General features: G+C 38.0%; 3 protein-coding genes and 1 long non-coding RNA gene across 8 annotated transcripts; 3 read left to right on the top strand and 1 right to left on the bottom strand.

The window, feature by feature from the left end:
• Positions 1-406: 406 nt before the first annotated feature.
• On the bottom strand, positions 407-2,379 carry LOC9313596. 5 transcript variants are annotated; one of them, XM_021026931.1, is made up of 8 exons: positions 2,116-2,378; positions 1,784-1,869; positions 1,549-1,644; positions 1,244-1,324; positions 1,099-1,158; positions 946-1,026; positions 720-796; positions 407-601 (listed from the first exon to the last, which is right to left on the bottom strand). In XM_021026931.1, exons 4-8 carry the CDS (start codon positions 1,307-1,309, stop codon positions 565-567), a joined length of 321 nt encoding a protein of 106 aa, XP_020882590.1. In that variant the 5' UTR covers positions 1,310-1,324; positions 1,549-1,644; positions 1,784-1,869; positions 2,116-2,378; the 3' UTR covers positions 407-564. The 5 variants fall into 5 exon arrangements, with proteins under 5 accessions (XP_020882590.1, XP_020882592.1, XP_020882594.1 ...); XM_021026933.1 differs by having other exon boundaries at positions 1,549-1,633; XM_021026935.1 differs by having other exon boundaries at positions 1,237-1,324; positions 2,116-2,374.
• A 6,471-nt stretch (positions 2,380-8,850) lies between these two features.
• On the top strand, positions 8,851-15,242 carry LOC9313595 (SAC3 family protein A). Its single transcript, XM_021026197.1, is given in 15 exon segments — positions 8,851-9,180; positions 9,277-9,350; positions 9,924-10,823; positions 11,124-11,543; positions 11,690-11,791; positions 12,048-12,145; positions 12,266-12,434; positions 12,575-13,057; positions 13,139-13,279; positions 13,418-13,477; positions 13,968-14,046; positions 14,049-14,097; positions 14,375-14,508; positions 14,593-14,822; positions 15,054-15,242. Coding segments are annotated over 14 exon segments (3,111 nt in total). The 5' UTR covers positions 8,851-9,180; positions 9,277-9,293.
• A 3,415-nt stretch (positions 15,243-18,657) lies between these two features.
• On the top strand, positions 18,658-19,373 carry LOC110228444. Its single transcript, XR_002331995.1, has 2 exons — positions 18,658-18,762; positions 18,881-19,373. It is a non-coding gene; the product is annotated as an uncharacterized LOC110228444 (long non-coding RNA).
• A 3,225-nt stretch (positions 19,374-22,598) lies between these two features.
• Positions 22,599-23,667, top strand: LOC9313593 (OTU domain-containing protein 5-A). The gene is made up of 5 exons (XM_021026195.1): positions 22,599-22,669; positions 22,758-22,812; positions 22,916-22,990; positions 23,185-23,389; positions 23,492-23,667. The coding sequence occupies exons 1-5, from the start codon at positions 22,599-22,601 to the stop codon at positions 23,665-23,667; spliced, it is 582 nt and encodes a 193-aa protein (XP_020881854.1).
• Positions 23,668-24,777: the final 1,110 nt, after the last annotated feature.

The raw sequence follows: 24,777 nt of genomic DNA, 5'->3' as shown, positions 1-24,777 counted from the left end.
GCAAAATCTTCAAGACACCAACTACAAAAACCTCATAAAGTCTACAACTTCAGCGACGACCGTAAGAATACTTGGGGAGAGTTAAGTAAGGAGCTTTATTCTTTATAGTTTGTAGATATAAACCTGTTGACTTTCTCTAACATGGTTCGTTTGGGTTCTTAAATAAGTGAAATGATGGAGGTGACTAATGAAAGAATCACGGGCATGGTACGGGTTAAGCTTGGCGGGTGGTCCAAAGATGAACAAGGAGTTTGGAGATTCTCAGGAGCGGAGGGACAGATGGGGAGGTTCATTCGCTTCAGGGAAGGAGACGGTGTTGAAGCAGATCCTTACCTCTGGCCTAATTATCTCTATAATTAATACTACATTTTATGCTATATATATTACTCTAGTCAAATATGTACAATTTCAAATGATAATCTGTATAAAATCTCAATTAATAAAAAAAAATTGTTTTTACATAGAATTTAAATGTCAGAGAAACAATATCATAGAATATAAGTGACGTGTATATAAATTTGTCTTCATCACAAATTTATCTTCGTCTTTAGCTCTCCATAGTTCTTAAATTGTTGCTTCTGTAATACACACTTCATCTTGCCTGAAATTAGATACAAGTTCCAGAATTATACAATTTGAAAATATCATCATAAAATTATCAATACAAGTTCTAGAACAGAGTCATAGATTTCCAAAACAGAGTTAAATTAGATAGTTACCTTGTCACTTGATATACTTGATGCAGAACGTTGTTAATAGCAGTAGCATGGTTTATGTTTCCTCCATTCTCATTCTCCTATAAAAATTAATGAACTTGTAAACCTGAGGAGGTTTCTCTTTTCCAGTTCTCATTCTCATTCTTAGAACTGTTAATCTATATACTCCACCACTACAATTCTCATTCTTAGAACTGCTAATCTTATAGTAGAACATTCATTTACTTACATGGAATTGAATGTCTCTGCAAGCTTCAAGAAGAACTTCAAGAGCACTAGCAAGCTTTATGTTTCCACTATTCTCATTCTCCTATAGAAGTAATGCATTTTAAAATTGTAGTACTCTTAACGTTGTTAATCTTATAAGAATACATTCACTTACTTGATATTCTCCACACTTGCTTTCCTGAGACACTTTCTTCTGTAATATTCCCATGTAAATCTAAAAACCAGATTCATGTTAATTATAAGAACATCCCATATATACAAGTAGTGTCTTACAAATATATCATATACAAACCTCTAACATGAACTTTCCACTTCCCACTTGCTAATTCTGGTCCAAGAGGAGGTGGAGCAAAGAGATTTTCCATCTGTAGAATTTAGACCTATAAAATTAGAAACACAAGACGTTAGTATTAACTTTGGACTCAAAATACAGACAACTAAAGTAGAAACTTTTTAAAAACTAGAACACTCAAGTGTCAAAGCCCAACTTTAAAATCATACAAACTCAAACCAACGCTAAAATACAATGTCGTTCACTTTCAAAGGAAGTCTATCAATACAATGTCAATGTAATGGAAATCAAGTATTTGCTGTCCGTATATACCTGACTCTTCTTGTTTGGGTGTTTCTCAATCCAGTTTATGAATTGCTCAATCTTTTCATCAATTTTATTTTCCACTTCTATTTCACTGCATTGTACCTGTGACATATGGGAAAAAAAGGAAAACCCACCAATATATCAAAATCAAAGCATACTCACCCATCTGGTTAAACTAGTAAGCTCCCTTCTGTATCATAACAAAAACCATAGAGAGGAGAGAAAGAAACTGAAATCTTACGTAAGTGATCTCAAAAAGCTCCAAATCAATATCTTTAGGGCAGATAAGACCAAGCGCACGATGAAAGACAATGGTATGTAGAATACCTGCATCAAATTACACCTTCTCATATTTAAAATTACACAAAGTAACACAGAATTGAAAAAAAAGTTAATTCTACAACCAAAACAACAAGAAATTGAGCACCTACAAATTTCACTCAAGCTATTCAGATTCATGTATTGAAATTGATCTCCAAACTCAAAATTCCAATCAATGTCTACAGAGATAAGCCTGTGAAAGACCTAGTTACATAAAGCTACATATGTGAACAAAATTTAAGAAATTCAAACCTTACGAACGATGAGAAAAAAATCAAATCGAGACTGATGAACGATGAGATTGATGAAAGTATCCAATCGAGACTGATGAACGATGAGATCGATGAACGATGAGATCAATGAACGCTTGAAATCTACTTAGAAGTTCAGGGAAACGAAAAACCCCATGATTCCTTCGATGAAATTGAATTCTCCGAAGAAGAAGAAACTCATGTTTTCTGGATTTGAGAAGAAGCTTTGGAGAAGAAGAGGATGAAATTGTTCTCCGAAGAAAGAAGAAGTGGTTGATGTGTTTAGTGGTTGGGCCTTAAATCCAATAAACAAATTAGAAGAACCCAAATTGAATCCGTAATAAAAAATGGTCCAAAAGCACTTTTGCGTTGGTTTATGACGTCGGTTTAATAACCGAATCTTTTTTTTTTTTCGTCGAAAATAAAATTATATTAATGAATAAGAAAAATCATCATACAATTGTTGAGATAACCACCTTGGTGGATTACAAGTTTCAGAGAAAAAACATCGAACAGGAACACCATGTTTTGCCAACAAATGAGCCGCATTATTACAAGAACGTTTAGCAAATACAAACTGTAAAGAATGAAATTTAGCTGCCCATAACAAAATGTCTTGATAGATACCATCGATTGTGATATCATAAAATTCTCCGTTAATCATCTTTGTGAGGTTCTGACAATCGCCTTCAAAAATAACCGAAGTATGACCATGAATCCATACTTGTTGCATTGCGGCCAGTAAACTCTTAGCTTCTGCTTCAAGGGGCGTGATGGCATTTGGTAGACGGGACGCACCCCAGAAATTTGCATTGCCTCTATCATCTCTCAAAATCCACCCACCCGTAACTTGGTGTGTTAATGAATCAAATCCGGCATCATAATTACATTTGAGAAAAGGTGCTGGGGGTCTCCTCCAATGTTGCTCAATTTGGTCGAAAGCTAACGCTTGATCATAAGGTTCTCTAGACTGAAGATTATCAACCCATTCATGCACTTCTGCTCTCGCTTGTAGGACGACCATAGAGGGGCTCATTCGGATCATGTTGAAGACGTACTTATTCCTTGCCTTCCATATGTGCCATAGGAGCCAGAGTGGTAAAAGTTTCTGTTCTGTTTCCAAACCCTGCAGTTTTTGTAATTCCAATACCTTTAAGAGATTACTTTCATAGTTTGCGGAAGGAGATTGTAGTGAGTGTAAAGGAACATTGGATAATCTCCATATCATAGTTGCAAAAGGACATGTGAAAAGGACGTGGTTGATGGTCTCATTGGCCACACAGCAGCGCGGACACTTTGGATCCAACTTCATGCCGCGGGTGTTCAGACGTGTTGTTGTGGCTAAAGCCTTTGTGGTTGCCCTCCAAAGGAAATGTTTGATTTTTGGTATTGTTGATAATTTCCAAATGGAGTTCTTCATTGTTAGCGAACCGAAAGGTACTTCTGGACGAGCAGCCAGGTATTGATGTTCATGAGTAATTAGCCAATAACCCGAGCGGACCGTGTATTCCCCTGTTTTATTATAATGCCAGACTAATTTATCTGATTGTATACATTGTGGAAGGTGAAATTGTTCAAATATGTTACGGTCCTCTAGAATGACTTTGTCTCTAATTGCATTCTTGTTCCAAAACCTGTATGAACCTGTATTAGAGATTAATTCTTTGATGGTAATGTCGGAGCTGCCATTAATGCTTCGGATTGGTCGAGGTGGGTGAGTCGGGACAACGTTATCACCATCCAAACGAGCAAGTTCACCATCGCCTATGATCAACCTTGAACCTTTTTTGATAATTTCCAGTCCAGCTAACACGGAGGCCCACCCATAAGACTGTTTTACACGTTGTTTTGCATCCAAAATATTATCATCGCGGAAGTAACGAGCTTTCATAAGCCGAGCGAGTAAACAGTTTGGATTTCTAATGATTCGCCAGGCTTGTTTAGCTAGTAGGGCATCATTGAATTTAGAAAGGTCTTTAAAACCTAAACCTCCCTCTTTCTTGGAGAACTGTAACCGTTTCCACGCTATCCATGGGATGCCTCTGTTTTGATCACCCTTTTCCCACCAAAATCGCATGAGCCGAGCTTCGATTTCGGAGACTACTCCCAATGGTAGTTTAAAACAAGACATTGTGTAGACCGACATTGAAAGGGCTACCGATTTTATCATGATCTCTTTTCCGGCTGGTGATAGGTATCGTGCACTCCAAGTTGATGTTCTCTGCTTCACTTTATCGATAATATACGCAAACATTTCTTTCTTTTTCTTGCCAAACTGTTCAGGTAGGCCTAAATATTTCCCATTACCTCCATGATTTGGAATTTCCAGAATGTGTTTTAGGCGATTTTGAAGGTTGCCGTTAACTCTGGATCCAAAAGTGATAAGGGATTTATTTGTATTTATTTTCTGGCCTGAATAGTATTCATAAACTTCGAAAGCTTCTTTCAAAGCGCGGCAATTTCGGCTATTTGCTTGGCAGAAAAAGAGTGAATCGTCTGCAAATTGGAGATGAGTAATGGCAGGAACACCATTCCCTATTCTCACACCACAAATTTCCCCAGATTTTGCTTTTGTTGTGATGAGGTGGTTCATAATATCTGCACATAGAATGAATAGATACGGGGAAAGAGGGTCGCCTTGTCTAATACCCCGCTCCGGTGTGACCAGCCCGTGAGGTGAACCGTTCACAAGAATTGAATACGTTACAGAACGAACTGTAGCCATGATCCATTCAATCCATTGATTCGAAAACCCAAACAGTTTCATTGTGGTCTCCAAAAAACCCCATTCTACTCTATCGTAAGCTTTTGTAACATCAGTTTTAACAGCCATATAGTTTTGGGAGACTCTCTTACGAGTTTTTAAGGAGTGCATCACCTCGTGGGCAATGAGAATGTTGTCTGTTATAAGTCTCCCAAGAATAAAGGCTGCTTGTGAATCCGAAATAATATTTCCCAAGTGATGTTTAAGGCGGTTAACAAGGCACTTTGAGATAATTTTATAAAGGACATTACACAAAGCTATAGGTCTATAGTCACTCAGGGTTTTTGCATTAGTATGTTTGGGTATCATACAGATATTTGTATGATTGATACTTGGTTTCATGTAGGAGGTGAAAAAGAAATCGCGCACCTCTTTGATAACGTCCTCACCAATGATATTCCAATATGATTTGTAGAAACGTGCTGTTAAACCATCGGGGCCGGGGGCTTTGTCATCACCGATAGAGCAAACAGCATCATATATTTCTTTATCTTCAAAATCCCGAGTCAGCTCGTCATTGATATCATGTGTGACCGTGGGAGTGAAATCCCCAAAATCTATAGGCGAGACTGGGATTTTACTCGAAGTATAAACTTTCTTGAAGTAAGCTTGAGCATGCTCTCCGACTTCTTTGTCTCCACGGTGTATGTTATGATGTTCGTCTTGAATTGAGGTGATGTAGTTTTTGGAATACCTTGTTTTTGTACATGCATGAAAATAGGCAGTGTTGCGGTCACCATCCTTTAGCCACTGTTTGCGGCTTTTTGTACGCCAATATATTTCTTCATCTCGATATGCTTTTGCCAGCTCTCTTTGAAGGTAAGGTATGCAACGTCTCTCACTGCTAATTGTGCTTTCCATAGCAGAATTTAATCTGGTTTGAAAATGATCAATGCGTTTTGCCGCATTCATATTCGTCCTATGTTTGCCTTTCGACATTGCTTGTCTGCAATTCCTAATTTGGTCACAAATGGAGTATCTTCCATGAAGCTTACAAGAGTGCCATCCTTCCGCAACAATGGTATCAAACTCCGGGATTTGTTGTAGACGTTTGTCAAACCTAAAGGGTTTATGAGTGACGTTGGTATTGAGGTTAAAGGAAGTTAGGACTGGTTTGTGATCGGAGCCATTAAATTCCATAAACTCTGCTTCAGCATTAGGATAAGTGCCAGCCCATTCTGAATTTACCATAACACGATCAAGACAACATTTGACAGTGTGATTATGTCTCTCTCCAACCCAGGAGAACCGGTCTCCTTTGGACCTAAGGTCTATCAAATCACAAGTGGAGATCATGTTTCTAAAATCTCTGAAGTCCATTCTTCTCGTCTTGGCCCTCCTATTTTTTCTGAGTTTGAAATGATTTCATTAAAATCCCCTATAAGCATCCAAGCATTGTCTCTTACTAGACCAATTCTCTCCAAACGTTCCCAAAATAAATGACGTAGGCCTTGAACAGGGTGTCCGTAAACACCTGATAAATAAAAGCCATTATCATTATATTTGACAAATACATCAATCATACGTTCATCCTGATACACTTTAGATAGAGATACATTATTCATCCACATCATAGCTAGACCACCACTCCTACCATGAGGGGGTTCTGTAATTACATTACTAAATCCTAGAACACACGAGAAATCACGTACAATATTACACATATTTAAAGTTTCACACAGAAATAATATGTCAGGGTTTACTATACGACACAGCCGCTTCAATCTTGCTTGAGTTAGCGGCGAACAAATTCCCTGACAGTTCCAGGATACGATCCTCATGGTGGTTGTGGGGGTACCGGGCCCCCCGCGCCTCTGTCCATTTTGATACCAGAAGTCGAGCCCTGAGACTCTGCCTTCTCCTTCTTACGAATCTGACTCAGGACCGTCAGATCTTCCTCTTCTTCGCGCTGCTGGTAGTAGACTTCCCACTCACTCCTCTTACGTTTGTTGAAACAGAAACCATTGTTGTCAGCCTCCGCGAAAGAAGACACTGTGTTTGGTATACCAACCTGATCCTTCCCTTTTGCAAACTTGTTGTACAGGTAGTGGAGTCTCTCGGCTGTGAGTTCCACATCTTCAAAAGCACTTGGCAAGGACGATTCACTGGATTCAGTGATGATGAATTCTGTGTGAGCCTTTGATTTCCCCAGGCCTGGAATCTCTACAGCAGTTGCAATGGTTGGCAAAGTGACTGCGGGGTCGGAAACATTCACTTGTGGTGGTTGATGGTCTGCATGATCATTATCATCATCACTGTCATCCATTGGAGGGTCTTCAAATTCCAGGGAACACTCCTTTGCATCATGCTTCAGGGAACCACATCTTGTGCAGAAATTGCGAAGTCGTTCAAATCGAAACTTCAGGATTGTGTTTTCATCCACAGCAAACTGGAAATTCCTTTGAAAACGCAGCGGCATATCAAAATTCCAATTCACACAAACTCGTGCAAACTCCGCAGTGGCTGCTGCATTCTCATCATAATCAACATTTACGACTTGTCCCAGTTGGGTTCCAATGTATCTTACCATCGCTTCAGAGAGATAGAGAATTGGAATTCCCCTAATTTGAATCCAGAAAGGAATGATCTTCATCTCCTCTTCGGTGATGTTTGGATACCAACGGTGGACCGAGATCATCCAATCATTGAACGCCCATGGTCCCCGACGAAGGACGAGATTCAGTGACTCCTCAGTCTGGAAAATGAAAAGAACTTTTCCATTTCCCAGAATTCTTCCGCGGCACGAGTCGGCGAAGCCCCAAATCCTTGGCATCTGGTTAGCAATTGCTCGCAGGTTTTGCTTCCTGGGGTTCACGACAGTGACAATCAGACTGAAACGATTGATTGTGGCGGCCCTCCCACACAATTCAGACGGAAGTGAAATTGGGGTATCATTGATTCCCAAATTCAGATCTTGAAGCGATTTCCGGACATTATCACTCATGATTCGAAAGCTTTTCAGTAAACAAATTCTTAGATAGGACACAGAGATTGAAGAGAGAAGGGCTTGAAGGATTCCGACAGATATATAGGTGTATATCCATGGCGGTTTTCGATTACAGTTATCCTTCGAAATCGAAGGAAAAGTAAAACTGTTAACCGTAAACCGTGACAGAATCAAACCGTCGAAATTAACCACCCAAAAAACGATGGTTTCCGTCGGAATTACACTCCAGAATGGAGAAATCAGAAGAAGAAAAAGGGGGAAATGAAGATCGCCCCAGAAGTCGTCCTCAGAGAGAAAAGGCATGAAACCGAATCTAAACTGTTGTTAATTAAATGACTTTACATTGTAGATTTCTTGTAGTGATCTACTTATTCCGTTTAATGTTTCTTTAATTACAAAGAAGTTACCTATTTTAATGGTAAATAATCTTGGGAGACTCACAAAAATGCCCCTTTTTCAATACCCCTTTTCAAAAATGCCCCATTTGGTTGTCCATTTTTAAAAATACCCATTTTTATGTACAAAATGACTAAATTACCTTCCTTTTAATAAAAGATATCATAAATATATAAGGTAATATAACAAAATTAGGTCCACAAAATACAAAATATTTTTTGGCGGGAAAAGTGATCCCTCAATTTTTCCCGCCAAAACACTTGTAAAAACTTGTAAAACCTTTAAAATACCTTGTAAAATTTTCCCGTAAAATTTTTTCCCGCCAAAAAATTTTCCCGCCAAAAATTTTTTTTTGCGGGAAAAGTGATTCCGTAATTTTTTTGATAACACTATGGTCGAACGAGCTTATGGCTGCAACCACATGACATGCAGGTTCACTCTCTGTTTTTTTTACTTCACATACTTTTATAATTGCATTTTTTACCAAGGTATTGATTTGATTTCTTTGTTTGTTCCTCACAGATGCAAATACGAGTTTTGTTACACATGCGGCGCTGAGTGGATAAAAAAGAAACACACGTGTAAATGTCGGCTCATGGATTAACATTTTGCAACAAAAATAGCTTTTGTAAAGTCGAATTTTCATCAAAGGATTCTGTAAAGTCGAGCATCGAAATTTCTTTTTCTTCATAGATTTTCTCGCGATTTCCTCTGACTTTTCTCTCCAGCCAAACAGTTCTCACTCTTGATAACATGAATCACTAACTAACTAACAATTTTTTTTGACATTGTTTCCCTTTAGATTTATACTTTTATTTGCCTTTGTTTTTTTTTTTTTCAGTTCTATTCGTTTCCTTCTGTTACCTTGTTTTGGTTTTGATCTCAAATCCCGGTCTACTCTACAATCTTCAATTCGATTCTTCACACGAATGAAGAAGACACAAATTGGAGCTTCACTGGTACAGATTCTTACTGCTTTATCTCTGGATGAATTTAGTTTTTCTGCTTTATTCATTCGAAAAACGAGTTCAATCGTATGTGTGATGATGTTGCAGGACGTTGATGGTATAGCATGAATCAAGGAGGGAACACTCAGGCCGTAGCACCAATGGACCCTAATTCCATTGAGGTAATAACATTCTCTTGCGTCTCTTTTAAGCTCAAAGTGATATTTTGTGCATTGGGTCCATTTTTGCGTTCGCGTTGTTGCGTGAATTGAATTTGGTGATTTTAGTTTGCTCCAGATTATTTGTTACTCTTGTTTTCTTTGGTAGATATGTTGATCTTACAGCAAGTTATGTTTGTTAGTTCACCATTGTAATGGTTAAGAGGAATTTTGCATGTCAATATGTTTATGCAGCAGAAAAAAAGTAATTTTGATTCTAGGCTAGGTATGTGAACTCTCGGAATATTTCAGAAATCCATTCTCTACTTTAAAATAGACCTTTCATCAATTTTCTGTTGAGCCGTATGATTTTCACTAGTAATTTACCATTTAAGTGTTAAGTTTGGTTAAGGAACTTAGCTATTGATGAATGATGACTCTATGTTTGAGGTCCTTTTAGAAAGACTTGAGAGTTGAGACTGTGTGGGAGGCCTTTAGCATCTTAAGTTGTAAATATAGTCTTGATCTGAGATGATATTTCTGTTTCTTTTCACTCTTTGACCATTTTCCACTACCAATGCTTTCTCTGTTATGCAGAATCGATATGGTGCTGATGGAAGCCAAGCACATAAATATTCATATCAATACTCAACTGGGTCTGACAGTGCTCCATGGACAGCGCATTCTGTTGAAAATCAGGCTGTGGAGAATGGGAACTATTCAAATTCAAACTATTACCATCCGCAGCCCACGGGGCCAGCCACAGGAAATGTGCAAGAAATACCGAATACTGCATCCTTCACTAGCTCATCGACGTCTGGAACTACAAATGTGGCACAAGAGTATAGTGGATATACGCCATACCTGACCTCTTCTGACCCACACAATTATTCAAACACGGGATATTCCAATTACTACAGTGGTTATCAACAGCAACCTAGCCAGTCATATCCTCAGCCTGTAGGGGCTTATCAAAACACAGGTGCTCCTCAGCCTCTTTCCTCATTTCAGAATCCAGGATCTTATGCTGGGACTGCAAGTTATTCAGGAACTTACTACAATCCTGCTGATTATCAGACTGCTGGAGGTTACCAAAGTACAAATTATAACAACCAAACGGCTGGAAGTTACCCAAGTACAAATTACAGCAATCAGACTTCTGCTTCGAACCAGGGAAACTATACGGATTACACCTCAAACCCTTATCAAAATTATACTCCTGACGCTGCTAACACTCTTAGCTCTACTATTGCGACCACACCACCTGTACATTATCAATAGAACTACCAACAATGGTCAGCATATTACAGCCAAACAGAAGTCCCCTGTGCCCCAGGCACCGAAAAGCTGTCTACCACAACCACAAGTGCATATAGTCAGAGCTTTCCAGTTCCTGGTGTTACTAGTGAAATGCCTGCTTCAAATAGTCACCCTGCCCCGTCTTATGTCCAACCTTGGAGGCCGGAAACTGACTCATCCCATCCACCTTCTCAGCAGGTTCAGATATTACTTTCATGAGGGAGTAGAGTAAATTTGCGCCCTTAAGCTTATTTGAGTTTAGAATGTTTTTCTGCTTACAGCTACTTGATAAAATGTGTGTTATTGTCCTTATAAATCAACTAAGGTTGGAAAAGAGTGATAGTAACTGACCTGTTAGCTACCAAGCAATACTGCATAGAGTCAATTCTTAAATTTTTTATGTGCAGACAGTTTAGACATGATCTCTGATTGCTTTCTATCATGGGAGTCCTTTTATTGAATACTGACTTAGTAATCATTTTATCATCATTCTCTCAGCCTGGTGCAGCTGTTAGTACATCTAATGATGCTTACTGGATGCATCAAGCACCAAGTCTGCAAGCTCATCATCCTGTTCCACCTCAAAATCATTACCAGAGTCCTCTGGAGACAAAACCTTTATACGAGCCCCCCTTTCAGGGTCATCAGAGAGCTACATATCCTCAAGAGATGAAATCCCAGTCTTCCTTTCACCAGGCACCTTTAGGCTATCGCCAGCCTACTCAGACAGCACCGTCAGTGGATTCGCAAAGGGTAAGCAAAGTACAGATTCCAACTAACCCTAGAATTGCTTCAAACTTGCCATCAGGTTTTACCAAAATGGATAAAGATAGTACAGCAGCCAGTGCAGCCCAAGCACCTGCATATGTTAGTGTTTCAATGCCAAAGCCTAAAGACCATACCACTGCTATGCCTGACGTAAGATTCCTTTTTTCAAATCTTGATGACCTAGCAAGTGAAGTATATATTAAATGTTGGTCACCGTAAATTTGTGTGTTGAGTAATTGTTTCTTTTTCACAATTGAGTAATTGACATTGGAAACAAATAATGTCAATGCTTGTAGCCTGGAACCTTCCCAAAATCGCTTCGTGGGTTTGTTGAGAGGGCTTTTGCACGCTGCAAAGATGATAAAGAAAAGGCATCTTGCGAGGTTGCCCTGAGGAAGGTAAATGTTTGTAGGAATTGTAGACGCTCTGGTTGTTGGACTATTATAGCATGATAGATGATTTTAGTTACACACTATCATCTTAATATTACTGCAATATTTGGATAAACTTCTTCAACTTGATCTTTCGAGTAGATGTGTAGTATGTTTAAGATATTTTCATGCCTTTTATGGAAGAAATCACATAGCAGTTATTTGGATACCATGTTAATTTATGGTTCCTTTGCATTGCTGATGCTTATTTTTGTATCTCTAGATCGTCAAAAAAGCTAAGGAGGATAATACTCTTTATACTCGAGATGGGGATACTGAGCCTCTCTCAACTGTCACTATCACAAATGTGACTAACTCTGAGTACGGCCTTTTTTTCCTCCATCCACTCCTGCCTGCATGATCTATAACTTTCGTTTTCTATTATATGTCTGAAACACTTACTTCATATGTTTTGCTACTAAGTTTTACACTGTGCCATAGGTCGAGCTCCACTCAGCTTTCTTCGTTACAAAATAAGAGCCCAACAAGACGACCCAAAAGTAGATGGGAGCCGTTAGTGGAAGGAAAACCTTTTGTGAAGCCAGCTTCAACTTTTAGCAGTGCTGTTAAATTTGGAGCTTCGAATCACCAAAATGAAAACAACAAAAAGGTTAACCAATCTCTTTCCTTATTATTTATTAATGTCTGGTCGAGGGAAATGAAAAGAAGGCATTTAGCTGTTGGTTTAATGTGTATTTAGCTGTTAGAACTCGGTTCTTGCAATCGTTCTGATAATCGGAAATTTTGTAGAGCTCTGAGAGTTTTCAAAAGGTGGATGCTGCCACTGGCTTCAAGCCCACTTATTCTGGGCAAAATTCTGCAAAAAAAAGTTTTCAGCGGCCTGTCAAGCGACAGCGTTTTTCTGGTGGTGCAGCTACTGCCATTGATGATGAGGCATCTAGTGATAGTGACAAGGATTTGACACCTTACTATTCCAGTGCAATGGCACTTGCTAATTCTGCCGAGGAAAAGAAGCGACGTGATAGTCGTTCCAAGCGATTTGAAAAAGTTCAAGGCCACAACCGAGGGAATGATCTTACAAAACCTAAGAATGCAAATGTTGGAAATTTGCATTCTAGAAGAGCCACTGCCTTGAGGCTTAGCAAATTTTTTGATGAAAGTGGCAGCAGAGCTGTAGAAGACATTGACTGGGATGCACTAACTGTTAAAGGCACTTGCCAGGAAATTGAGAAACGTTATCTCCGTCTGACTTCTGCGCCAGATCCTGCCACCGTAAATATCACTATCTTATATTCTTATACCTAGTATTCTTTTTGACACCATGACTGATATTTTTGATTGACTTATTTTCAGGTAAGACCAGAAGATGTGTTGGCAAAAGCTCTAATAATGGTTCAGGATTCTCAAAAGAATTATCTTTTTAAATGTGATCAACTAAAGTCTATTCGCCAAGACCTCACAGTACAATGGATACACAATCATTTAACAGCTAAGGTACATAACTGAGTCCCGAATAATGTCCAGTGTTATTGCATGTAGGATCCATTTCCTGTTGGAAGGTTTATCCTATTTACAAGACCTATCACCCAATTAGCATGTTTATGATGGTTCCATGTGCAATCTCTATTTCAGGTTTATGAAACACATGCTAGATTGGCTTTGGAGGCAGGGGATTTATCTGAGTATAATCAGGTTGGTACGCTAGCACACACTGATCAAATTTTAGAATAGTAATCATTCAGAATTTCTAGATCAAACTCGGTATTAAACACTGAGCAGCATGTCATGTAAGACCTCAGTGTGAAGTGAGTTTGGAAACAGCTGGCAACTATTCTCTCCCTATGAAATTCCCTGTTTACCAAGTGGAAAATTAGGGGTCGAGTTGTGCCTCTAGGTTTTAAATCAATTTAGTAAAACTTGGATACGGATTGTGATTAATAGCTGGGAAGATGCTACAGTTATAATGGTAAGTGTTAAAACAGAGAGAACCTTGCAAAAGAGAGCATAGTTGTGAGGACTTGTTACTATGGATTGTGGCTTTTGTTTGCATTGATTCTGCAATATAATGATACCGTTCCATCAAGTCTTGGAGAATACATCTGTTGTCTATTCCTGAGGAGACTATAACTCTTAGGGTATATATAGCCTTGCTAAATTGATTTATATATTTTTTTTGTTACAGTGCCTGTCACAGTTAAAAACTCTTTATGCGGAAGATATAGAAGGATGCTCTCTGGAGTTTGTTGCGTACAGTCTACTCTATATACTCTACACTCTAACAACAACCGAGAACTGCTATCATCCATGTCCAGGTTAGTACCTTTAAATTCCCATCTCTGGGCTCCGTTTAAGCATGATGCATTGATGCTCCATGAGAAACTTTTATAAATTAAGGTTTCGTAGAAATATCAGAATATGGTTTGCTACACAATTTCTTTGAGTTAATATTGGAATTATAAATGTTCACTCCACCTACCTGATAGTTGAGTTTTTGTAACATCTCTTCCTACCAGTGCAAAGAGGTTACTACCACTTTGAATTGGGTTTGTATGCATGAGATTGAGTAATTTTGTGACCTCTGTTTTGTAGATTATCTGAAGAAGATAAGAAGGATGAAGCAGTCAGACATGCTCTTTCAGTTCGTGCAGCTGTCACATCAGGAAATTATGTTATGTTCTTCAGACTCTACAAGACTGCACCAAACATGAATAGTTGCCTCATGGGTAAGGGTCATATGATACATGAAAACTCTTTTGATATGTTTAAACTAGATATGTAAAGATATGGTGAAATTGTTATGTTTGCAGATCTCTATGTGGAGAAGATGTGTTACAAGGCTGTGAATTTTATGTCGCGTAGTTGTCGTCCTACAATCCCGGTCTCATACATAGTCCAAGTGTTGGGCTTTACTGGTGCTGCAAGCGATGGTACTGATGAAAAGGAGACCGATGGTATGGAGGAGTGTTAGGAATGGCTAAAAACTCATGGTGCTAACATCATTACTGACAGCAACGGAGATATGCTTCTTGATACCAAAGTAGGTCTTCTTTTGCATTTGCCATATGTTTATTATGAGACTTGTAGTTCCTTATTTTTAGTTATTTCTTTATGTGGTAAAAAATTCCCAGACCATTTTCCACTACTAATGCTTTCTCTTTTATGTAGAATCAATATGGTGTTGATGGAAGCCAAGCGAATAAATATTCATATCAATACTCAACTGGGTCTGACAGTGCCCCATGGAAAGCACATTCTTGTTGAAAATCAGGCTGTGGAGAATGGGAACTATTCAAATTCAAACTATTACCATCCACAGCCCATAGGGCCAGCCACAGGCAATGTGCAAGAAATACCGAATACCGCATCCTTCACTAGCTCATCAACGTCTGGAACTGCAAATGCGGCACAAGATTACAGTGGATATACGCCATACCAGACATCTTCTGACAAATTATAACAACCAAACGGCTGGAAGTTACCCAAGTACAAACTACAGCAATCAGACTCCTGCTTCGAACCTGGGAAACTTTACTGACGACCCCTCAAACCCTTGATCAAAATTATACTCCTGGCGCTGCTAACACTCATACTCTACTATTGAACCACACCACCTGTACATTATCAACAGAACTACCAGCAATAGTCAATTACAGCCAAACAGAAGTTTGGAGGCAGGAAACCGACTCATCCCAACCACCTTCTCAGCAGGTTCAGTTTTTACTTTCATGAGGGAGTAGAGTAAATTCTCGTCCTTTAGCTTATTTGATCTGCGTACAGCTTATTATTGATCAAATGTGTTCCTGATAAATCTTTTGAGTTTAGAATGCTAGTGACTAAGTTGGTGAAAGAGTGATAGTAACTGTAACCGTTAGCTACCAAGAAATACTGCATAGAATCAATTCCTGATTTTATTTATTTATTTATGTACAGAGTCTTTTTTATTTATTTTAGATTAACCTTATAATGAAACCTTAGTATTCATTTTTCATCATTCTCTCAGCCTGGTGCAGCTGTTAGTACCTCTAATGATGCTTACTGGAAGCATCGAATACCAAGCACTCATCAATCATCATCCTGTTTCCCCACAAAATCAGTACCAGAGTCCTCTGGAGACGAAAGCCTTATATGACACAACCTGACAGGGTCATCAGAGAGCTACATATCCTCAAGAACTGAACTCCCCAGTCTTCCTTTAATCTGTAACTTTAAAGCCAAAGCCGAAAGACCACACCACTGCCATGCCTGAGGTAAGATTCCTTCTCTCAATGGTTGATCATATAGCAAGTGAAGTAGATTGGCCACTGTATATTGTTGTGCTGAGTAATTATTTATTTTTTACAATTTACATTGGAAAGAAATTTTCTCAATGCGTGTAGCCTGGAATCGCCTTGTGGGTTTGTTGAGAGGGCTTTGGCACGCTGCAAAGATGATAAAGAAAAGGCATCTTGCCAAGATGCCCTGTAGGAGGTAAATGTTAGTAGGAGTTGTTGTTACTTTACTATTGTAGCTTGATAAATGGTTGTTTCTAGTCACTCACTGTGCTCATCTTAATATTAATGCCACATACTTCTTCAACTTGATATTCCTGAGTAGATGTGTAGTATGTATAAGATGGTTTCATGCCTTGCCTGGGAACAAGAACAAGTCATTTTTCAGCTATTAGGAAACCATGTAATTGTTGGTTGCTTTGTATGTTGATGCTTATTTTGTATTTTTAGATCATATCTCCAAAGCTAGGAATGATGGTACTCTTGATACTCGGGATTGGGATATACCGAGCTTCTAGTAACTGTCCTGAACACAGATGTGGCTAACACTGAGTATGGCCCTTTGGATTCATATGTTTTGCCACTAAGTTTTACAAAGGTCGAGCTCCACTCAGCTTTCTTCGTTACAAAAATAAGAGCCCAATAAGACGACCCAAAAAGTAGATAGCTTCAACTTTCAGCAGTTCTGTAATAAATTTTGGATCTTGGAAAAAACACTGTCTAATAACTATGAGGTGTGTCACGTTTGTTGAACCTATCATAAAATAATTATGAGACGGTGGACAAGAGGATTTAGCCTAGATTAGGCAGATATGTCTACACAACAAAAGTCCACTATAAGCTTACATAGTAATGTTCAAGCATGAAATTAATGAACCCTCGAATACAAAGTTTATGATGGTGATGGTGAGAGACAGAAATAAAAAAACATGAGTCCTAATTAACCATATAAACAAATTTATATTTGTACAATATAAAATGAAGACATACATAATTACGAAATAATATATGCATAGAAAACAAATTATGCTACCCGTCATAAATGATACCATGGATACACGGATGACCGGAAAATATCACATCTAACTTTATGTTTGACGTACGTTTCGCACACTGCTTGAGATGCTGTAAAATTTGGGTCGTTTTCGGCTACAACTTTCATTTCTCTTCTGATTTTATTTTTTTAAAATTTGTTTTTTGATATTTATGAATAAAACCAACCAAATGTCATCGATCTTTAAAGATCCATTCTGACTATAGTAGATGCATCATGACATGCGCAGTGCACGTTACGATGATGTAAGGCAAAATATTTGTTTAAAGCATTAACGTACTGACGAGAAGAGATGAATTTTTTTTTTTTTCTGATATAAAATTTCAAATGAAAATGTGACAATTCCTTCCAAGGAGGAGGACCGCATGCACCATCCAATTTCTTTCATGGTAAGGGAAAAATGAGAGTGGTGGGCTCTGTTTCTCATCAGAACCATTTTTATGTAATCTTTCTTGCCTTTTTTATTTTTATTTTTTGCCCTTGTGCATTAGGATGATTTATTTTGTTTTAAACAAGAGGATGATTTGTATTAAACTACAAGATGATATAATACTTGAACAAGAGGATGATTTGTATTAAACAAGAGGATGATTTAATATTTGAACAAGAGGATGATTTGTTTTGTTAAATTAAGAACATATGCATTTGACAAGTTGTGCGTGAGAGACTCATTATAAAACACAACATGAATGTGAGATAGTCATCAAGACACAACATCAGCGTCCAAAAATAATTAATTTTACTATCTTTTCTATGGCACACGTTTAATATACTCTCTCGAAAAGGCAAGCATGAGATGATGATAAACCAAAAATATTGCATGATCACAGTTAATACAAGAAATTCAAATCAATAAAAGGATTACATATATATCTTGTATTTTGAAACTTTACACTAAAATGATGTTTTTGATAATATCTTACAGAATAAAGTCGTTTCAATTTTAAAATAAGTTTTCATTAAATAAAAAAGTCTTTTTGTGGGAGTCGCAACGTTAACATCAATTTTTTTAAGTCAACAGTAATATATCGAATTTGGTTAAGGCTATTTTGATGAATTGTTTGGTTCATCTGTTGTATATTAAAATACCTGCATCTAACGAGTTGTATGATATGATTATTAATGACTCTAATCATTTGTTGCATTTGTGAGGGAGTCCCTCGTGTGCCACAAAAAGTTTCAATAATATAAACGCATTTCAACACGTAAGTGTATAATTGTAGCCACGTAAGATTATCTTTATTCATGTTTTGCGAAGCCAACAAGGAGTCATTATAATCAAAAACAATTTTAAGAAGTTTTGATTTGCTTATACAAACTAGAACTTCAGTTTTGTAAGCATTTACGTACATTAAATACCATCAATAATATTTACAATGACAAGATTTTACATTGAGATTCAAAAATATTTTCAGATAAATTTATAGTAGATGCATCATGAAAATGCATCATGAAAATGCATCATTTATGAGTATGACGCTGACGAGAGGAGATGAATTATTATTATTTTGATATGAAATTTCAAGAAAATGTAACACTTCCTTCCAAGAAGGAGTCTATATAAACACACATCCTCCTTCTCTCTTCTCACTATACTTCTCACTACTTCTCACTACTTATTCAAAAACAGCATAAATTCTCTTGTTAAATTAAAGGTTTTACAATAAGGCACACATATATATATATAGAGAGATATCTTTCTTTATTTATGTCTTTCTTAGCTTATATGTGTTTTGATATTATATGATATTTAACTGTGTTTTTCTTTTGTAGTCATGCAAATTTTTGTGAAAAGTGTGGGGGGTAAAATTGTGACTATCGATGTCACAGATGACACGATCACAATCAAGATGCTGAAATCACTCGTTGAAGCTAAAGAGGGAACCTTGAGTGATGAACAGAGAATTTACTTCGGAGGGAAGGTCTTGGCCGACGATGATGCGACGCTCGGGGATTATTTCATCAAGGATGGGTCGAACCTCCAGCTTGTGGTGAGGCTCCTTGGTGGGGCTAATAATTAAGACTTGTAGAACAAGGTAATGATGGTGTAGCCATTGTCCACTCCACCTTCTATAATAAGTCGTGTAGACTAAATGAAATTTCCAATAAGAATTGGTGTGTGGTCTCTTTGATCTAGTCTGCTATTTTTAATGTATTTTCAAGTTCAAGTACTTAATGTAAGTCATGTATCGACTAAATGATTTCTCATTGTTGTATTGTCTTCCTCAAAATAGTCTTACAAGATTTAACTCAGCATGTTCACCAATTGACTAAAAAGGTTATTCACCAAAGATAGAATTTCGGAGATGCAAATAAATACGAGTTAAATTTAAGCGAATGTCAAATTTTAAGATTTGACGATACTGATAATTTAAGAAGATAGTGAATACATCAAAAGGTAGGCGTCCTATGTAGGAAAAGACTCATTATTTGTGTGTGTGGGATAGGTGGCACATATAGGAGTGAAATCATGTTGACATTTGGACCTCTTCACACTCTTTGAGGTCACAACCTTATTCTCTCTTTGTTCTCTTTAGTGCTGTGTATCACTCACTCACTTTAATACAAACACAAAGAGAACCTTGTTCTCTCATTCTCTCAAGTCTTTGGTTAGATTCTTGTTTTAACACAAAGACATAAACGTTAAGTAAGAGAGAAGAGAGAAAACATTAATTGTCTACATCTTGTTTATTGGATCACAAAGATATTTCTTACAAGACACTTACAAGCATACATATAGTGGTTTATCTCCACTGGCTACTCTAGACACATGAACCTTAATCATGACTCTTACACACTAGACCATACTCCTAGGTTCTAACACTTAAATCATACTTTAGACCATGCTTCTACTAACAACTCTTCTTAGACTCTTGACAACTCCAACAACTCACTTCACTTCTAACTTACACTTAGTTAAACTAAACTAAACAAAACACTTCTTCACTTGGGCCTTAATTCATTCTGCAGCCCATTACAAAAACACTCAAGCCCAACATTGTTGACTTGTGCTTCCTTCTTTGTCGTTGACTCTCTTCACGACTCCTTCTTCTCCGGCGACGCCTTCTTCTTCTTCTAACTGATTCTTTTCTTTGTTGCAGGATTTAATCAAGAACTCAAATCTCAACAAATCATACGCAAATAAATGAATGAACTATTCCTTCTTGAAACTTTTCTTTTTTTTTTTTTTTTTTTTTTTTTTTTTTTTTTTTTTTGTCAACCACACATTAACTAAGAAAAAACTCTTTGATGGTTGCCCAATTAGGAAGAGAAGAGTTTACAAATGTAACTTTAGAAAATAAAAGTCTAGAAGAACGGGCTAAACAGTCCGCTTTAACATTACATAAACGAGAAATGAGAGAAAGCGAAAGAATAGAAAAAAGTCACGGAGTAAACCAAACTCATCCAGCTGATTTGAAAAAGCAGGCCATTCCTCAGGTGACTGTATCATCGAGACTAGTTCTGAACAATGTATTTCAAACACCTGACAATCGATCCTTCTTGAAAGGATATTCTTCATAGCCCAAATTAAAGCTTCCATCTCCGAATGAAGGGGGGAGGGACATCTCCTTAGACACTTTGCACCGAGCAGTATTGTCTGATCCATTCCTTGAAAACACCACCATCCTATACCTATAGTTGGATCCAAATATTTCCAAGAGCCATCAATCCGACATCTTATTGATTGAACTGGGCTTTCCAAAGTTTTCGTGATAGAACTAGTTTCGACCGGTCCCAAATGAGCTTCTTCCCACATTAATTTTTCGCTCAAAGCGTGATTTAAAATATCTATGGGTACTGGTTGTAATCCCCTGAAAACCTTTTTATTCTTATCTTTCCATATGAGCCACAAAATCCAAGCATAACAGTATGTGATCTCTCCCCCATCTGGAGTAGATGGTAACCTCCGATAAAGATAATCTAGATTTAAAAATTCCAAGCTTAGAGGAAATATACCGGAGGCCGTAGGTATTGTGGATAATACCCATACTTCCTGAGAATGAGGGCATTCAAATAAAGCATGATTTATTGTTTCCTCTGTCATCTCACACCTTTTACAGATAATATCACATTGAATCGATGTGCTAATTTTGAAGTCACTGGTAGGGATTCAGAAGCAATTTGCCATAAGAAATGTTTTATTTTTGGAGGGGCTTTGACTTTCCAAGCAAGTGCTTGTAATATTTTATAATTTGGGCCCCATTCAATCGTTCCTGTCAACTCTCGAGCAACCCGATATAGCCTGACTTAACTGTATATCTTCCTGATTTTGTATGATGCCAAATAAGTCTATCTGGTTTATAAACTTGACTAATAGTCAGTCCTCTAATAAGCTGAATATCCACTGGATCCAAAAAATCTTGTAAAATGGGAAGATGCCATTCTTTAGAAGCCGGATTAATTAAATGGTTAACCATCAAACTTGGAAGTAATGATTTTCCTCTTCCATTTGCGGGTCGTGGATTAACATCAGGAATCCAAGGATCTCGCCATACCGATAGGTTAAAACCCGAACCTAATGACCATATAGCTCCCGCTTAGACTTTTAGTCGAAAAAATGCTCTTCCAACCAAACGAAGGTGAGTTTGGTTTCTTTGCATGTAAAGGGTGAATATTCCTGAAATATCTACCTTTTAGTACTCGAGCTACTAATGAGTTCGGAAATTGGATTAATCGCCAATACTGTTTAGCCAACATTGCATCATTAAAAAAATCCAGGGAATGAAAGCCTAAACCTCCTTCTTCTTTATCCTTACACATTTTCTCCCAAGCTATCCAATGGATCCCACGATCTCTCCCATTGGAACTCCACCAATAATTGGAAATAGCACTTGTTAACTTAGAAGTTAACTCTTGAGCGAGTTTAAAACAAGACATAACATAGGTCGGGAGTGCTAAAGCCACTAATTTGATCATTGTTTCTTTCCCTCCTTTCGACATAAATTTAGCTGACCAGCCAATAATCCGTTCGTTAAGTCTTTCCCGGACATAATTGAAGATTTTACTTTTCGAACCTCCTAAGCTCTCTGGTATACCCAAATAGGTACCCATGCCACCTTCCTTAGTGATTCCAAGGATGTTTTTAAGTTGATCTTTTGTTTGGGTTGCTACGCTCTTACCAAACATGACCGATGATTTACTGAGATTTATCTCTTGCCATGAGGCTTTACCATAATTCCCATTAATATCCATCACCGTTTTACATTGCTCTGTATCTGCTTTACAGAAAAAGAGACTATCATCCGCAAAAAGCAAATGTGAAATTGCAGGACTTCTTTTTTTTGTTTTGGCCGGTGAATTTTCCTTTTAACTTTTTTTGTCGGTAATTTTCCTTTTTTTTTTCGTTCTTGTAGTATATAACATGACCATAATTCACAATTAACCGTGGGAGAAAAAAAAATCCGATTAACGTTAAATCTAGCCCTAATCTTTTCTAAGAGAGAAGAGACTCTGTTTTGTATCAATCATCGATCAATCCCAACTCTAAAAAATGCCTAACACTCAGACGATGATGTCGTTGTGTTTGGACGGTTTTAGTGATCGCGAAATACTTGAGTATAGGTATCAATCGCTTGTTCTTTGTAAACTTTTTCAAAAGTTTTTGCCCAATAATTTCGACTATATGTTTTTTTTTCTCCTGGATTTTCAGATTGGAATGGGAAGGTTACACCGAAATCAAGATGAAAAGTGATAGAAATTGCCAGGTAATTAATGTTTCTAAATAAAATTATACTCAATCAGCTTGACATATATATTGAATCGTATTATGAATAACCCTTTTTCTTGTTTCTGTTAATTCTATTTCAGTTCCGTGCTTTAGCTGATCAATTTTATCAAACCTCGGATTGTCATAAACGTGTTAGACAAGAAATCGTAAAACAGGTAAATCTATCTTGAAACTTTTCCTAACTTTGCCGATTCTTTTTTTTTTTACGTGTATTAATGTCATATGATGATGATTATGAGTTTTGGATGATGATTGATTGATGACTCTGTTTTCTCATGATCAGCTTAAATCTCATCCAAAGATTTACAAAGGGTTTGTGAATAATATGGACTTCTCCCAGTATGTAAAGAATATGTCCACTAACTCCGAATGGGGCGATGAAGTCACATTGAGAGTCGTTGCTGATGTGTATGGAGTCAAAATAGTACTCATTACATCAATCAAACTTACTCCATTCATGGAGTTTTTGCCCAAGTCTCAAAAAGAACCCGACAGGGTCATTCATTTGAGCTATCTCGCAGGGATCCATTTTAACTCCATCCACAAAAAAGGAGGTTAACTTTCTCTTCCTTCTCCATAGTATATACCTCATCTTTTACTCTTTAGAGCATTATTGTATCATTCTTTTTCTTCGTCTTGTTGGCTACGTACTTCAGGTTCATGTTTATCTTCATCATCTGGTTCTGCCTCGATGAAGCTACAGAGGAAGAAGGAGAAGAAGCAGAAGAAAAGGGATGAAGATGAGAACGAAAGGAATGAGAAGGAGGAGAGGAAAAAAGAGAAAGAGGAGAAGAAAAAAGAGGAGGAGAAGAAAAAGGACAAGGAGGAATGACAACCCTGGTGCTCTTATTTCTTCTGTCGTGTTGAAGGAAGATAACTACTCCGAATGGGCAACCGAGTTGAAGAATTCTCTTCAAGCCAAAAAGAAACTTGGTTTCATTGATGGATCCACTCCGAAGCCATCTAACGATCCTGATTTGAGTTTATGGCTTGCTGCAAATTCAATGATAATCGGTTGGATCCGTACTTCTATTGATCCCAAGATTCGTTCCACTGTCTCGTTCATCTCGGAAGCTTCAACTCTCTGGGAAAGCCTTCGTTCTCGCTTCTCTGTTAGTAACGGAGTGCGCAAGCAAGTTCTCAAGGACGAGATTGCTGGGTGCAAACAGAACGGCCAACCCGCCCTTGAATATTATGGTCGTTTGTCAAAGCTGTGGGAAGAGCTGCAACACTACCAGACTGGTCGTGCATGTACGTGTGGAGCAGCCCCTGATATTGCCAAAGAACGTGAAGACGATCGCGTTCATCAATTTCTCTTTGGTCTTGATATTCCACGTTTCAGCCATATTCGTTCCACCATCACAGGAGAAGACCCGTTGCCATCCCTTCCTCAAGTCTATTCACGAGTCATTAGAGAAGAACAAAATCTCAATGTTTCTCACCTCACAGAAACTACAAAAACAGAAGCAATTGGTTTCACCGTAAAAACAAACCCTCCACCACAAGCTGCTGCAGTCTCTGGTCCGCGATTTCGCGACCGTTCTACCCTCTCTTGCACCCATTGCCGTCGTCAAGGTCACGATGTCTCTGAATGTTTCCAACTACACGGTTTTCCTGAGTGGTATCTCGAACAAAAAGGTGGCAGTAATCCACCGCCTCGTCCTGTCCAGCGTGGTGGACGTCCGATGAAAGGAGTTAGTCGTGGTCGTGGACGTGCTAACAACGCCCGAGTGGATGCCCCATCTGACAATGCCGCTAGTCAGATCACTCAACTGATCAATCTCCTTCAATCTCAGTCCTCCAACATCTCTTCGGAAAAATTGTCTGGTAAAACTCATTTATCCGATGTTGTTTTAGATACCGGAGCCTCACACCACATGACTGGTGACTTGTCTATTTTGGTCGATGTTGTTGATATTATACCCTCACCAGTCACCAAACC

Source organism: Arabidopsis lyrata (assembly GCF_000004255.2).
Source record: "Arabidopsis lyrata subsp. lyrata unplaced genomic scaffold ARALYscaffold_5, whole genome shotgun sequence".
In the NCBI taxonomy this organism is placed as follows: Eukaryota; Viridiplantae; Streptophyta; class Magnoliopsida; order Brassicales; family Brassicaceae; genus Arabidopsis; species Arabidopsis lyrata.
Note: the sequence above shows the minus strand (reverse complement) of the source record. Positions and strands in the feature narration are given on the sequence as shown.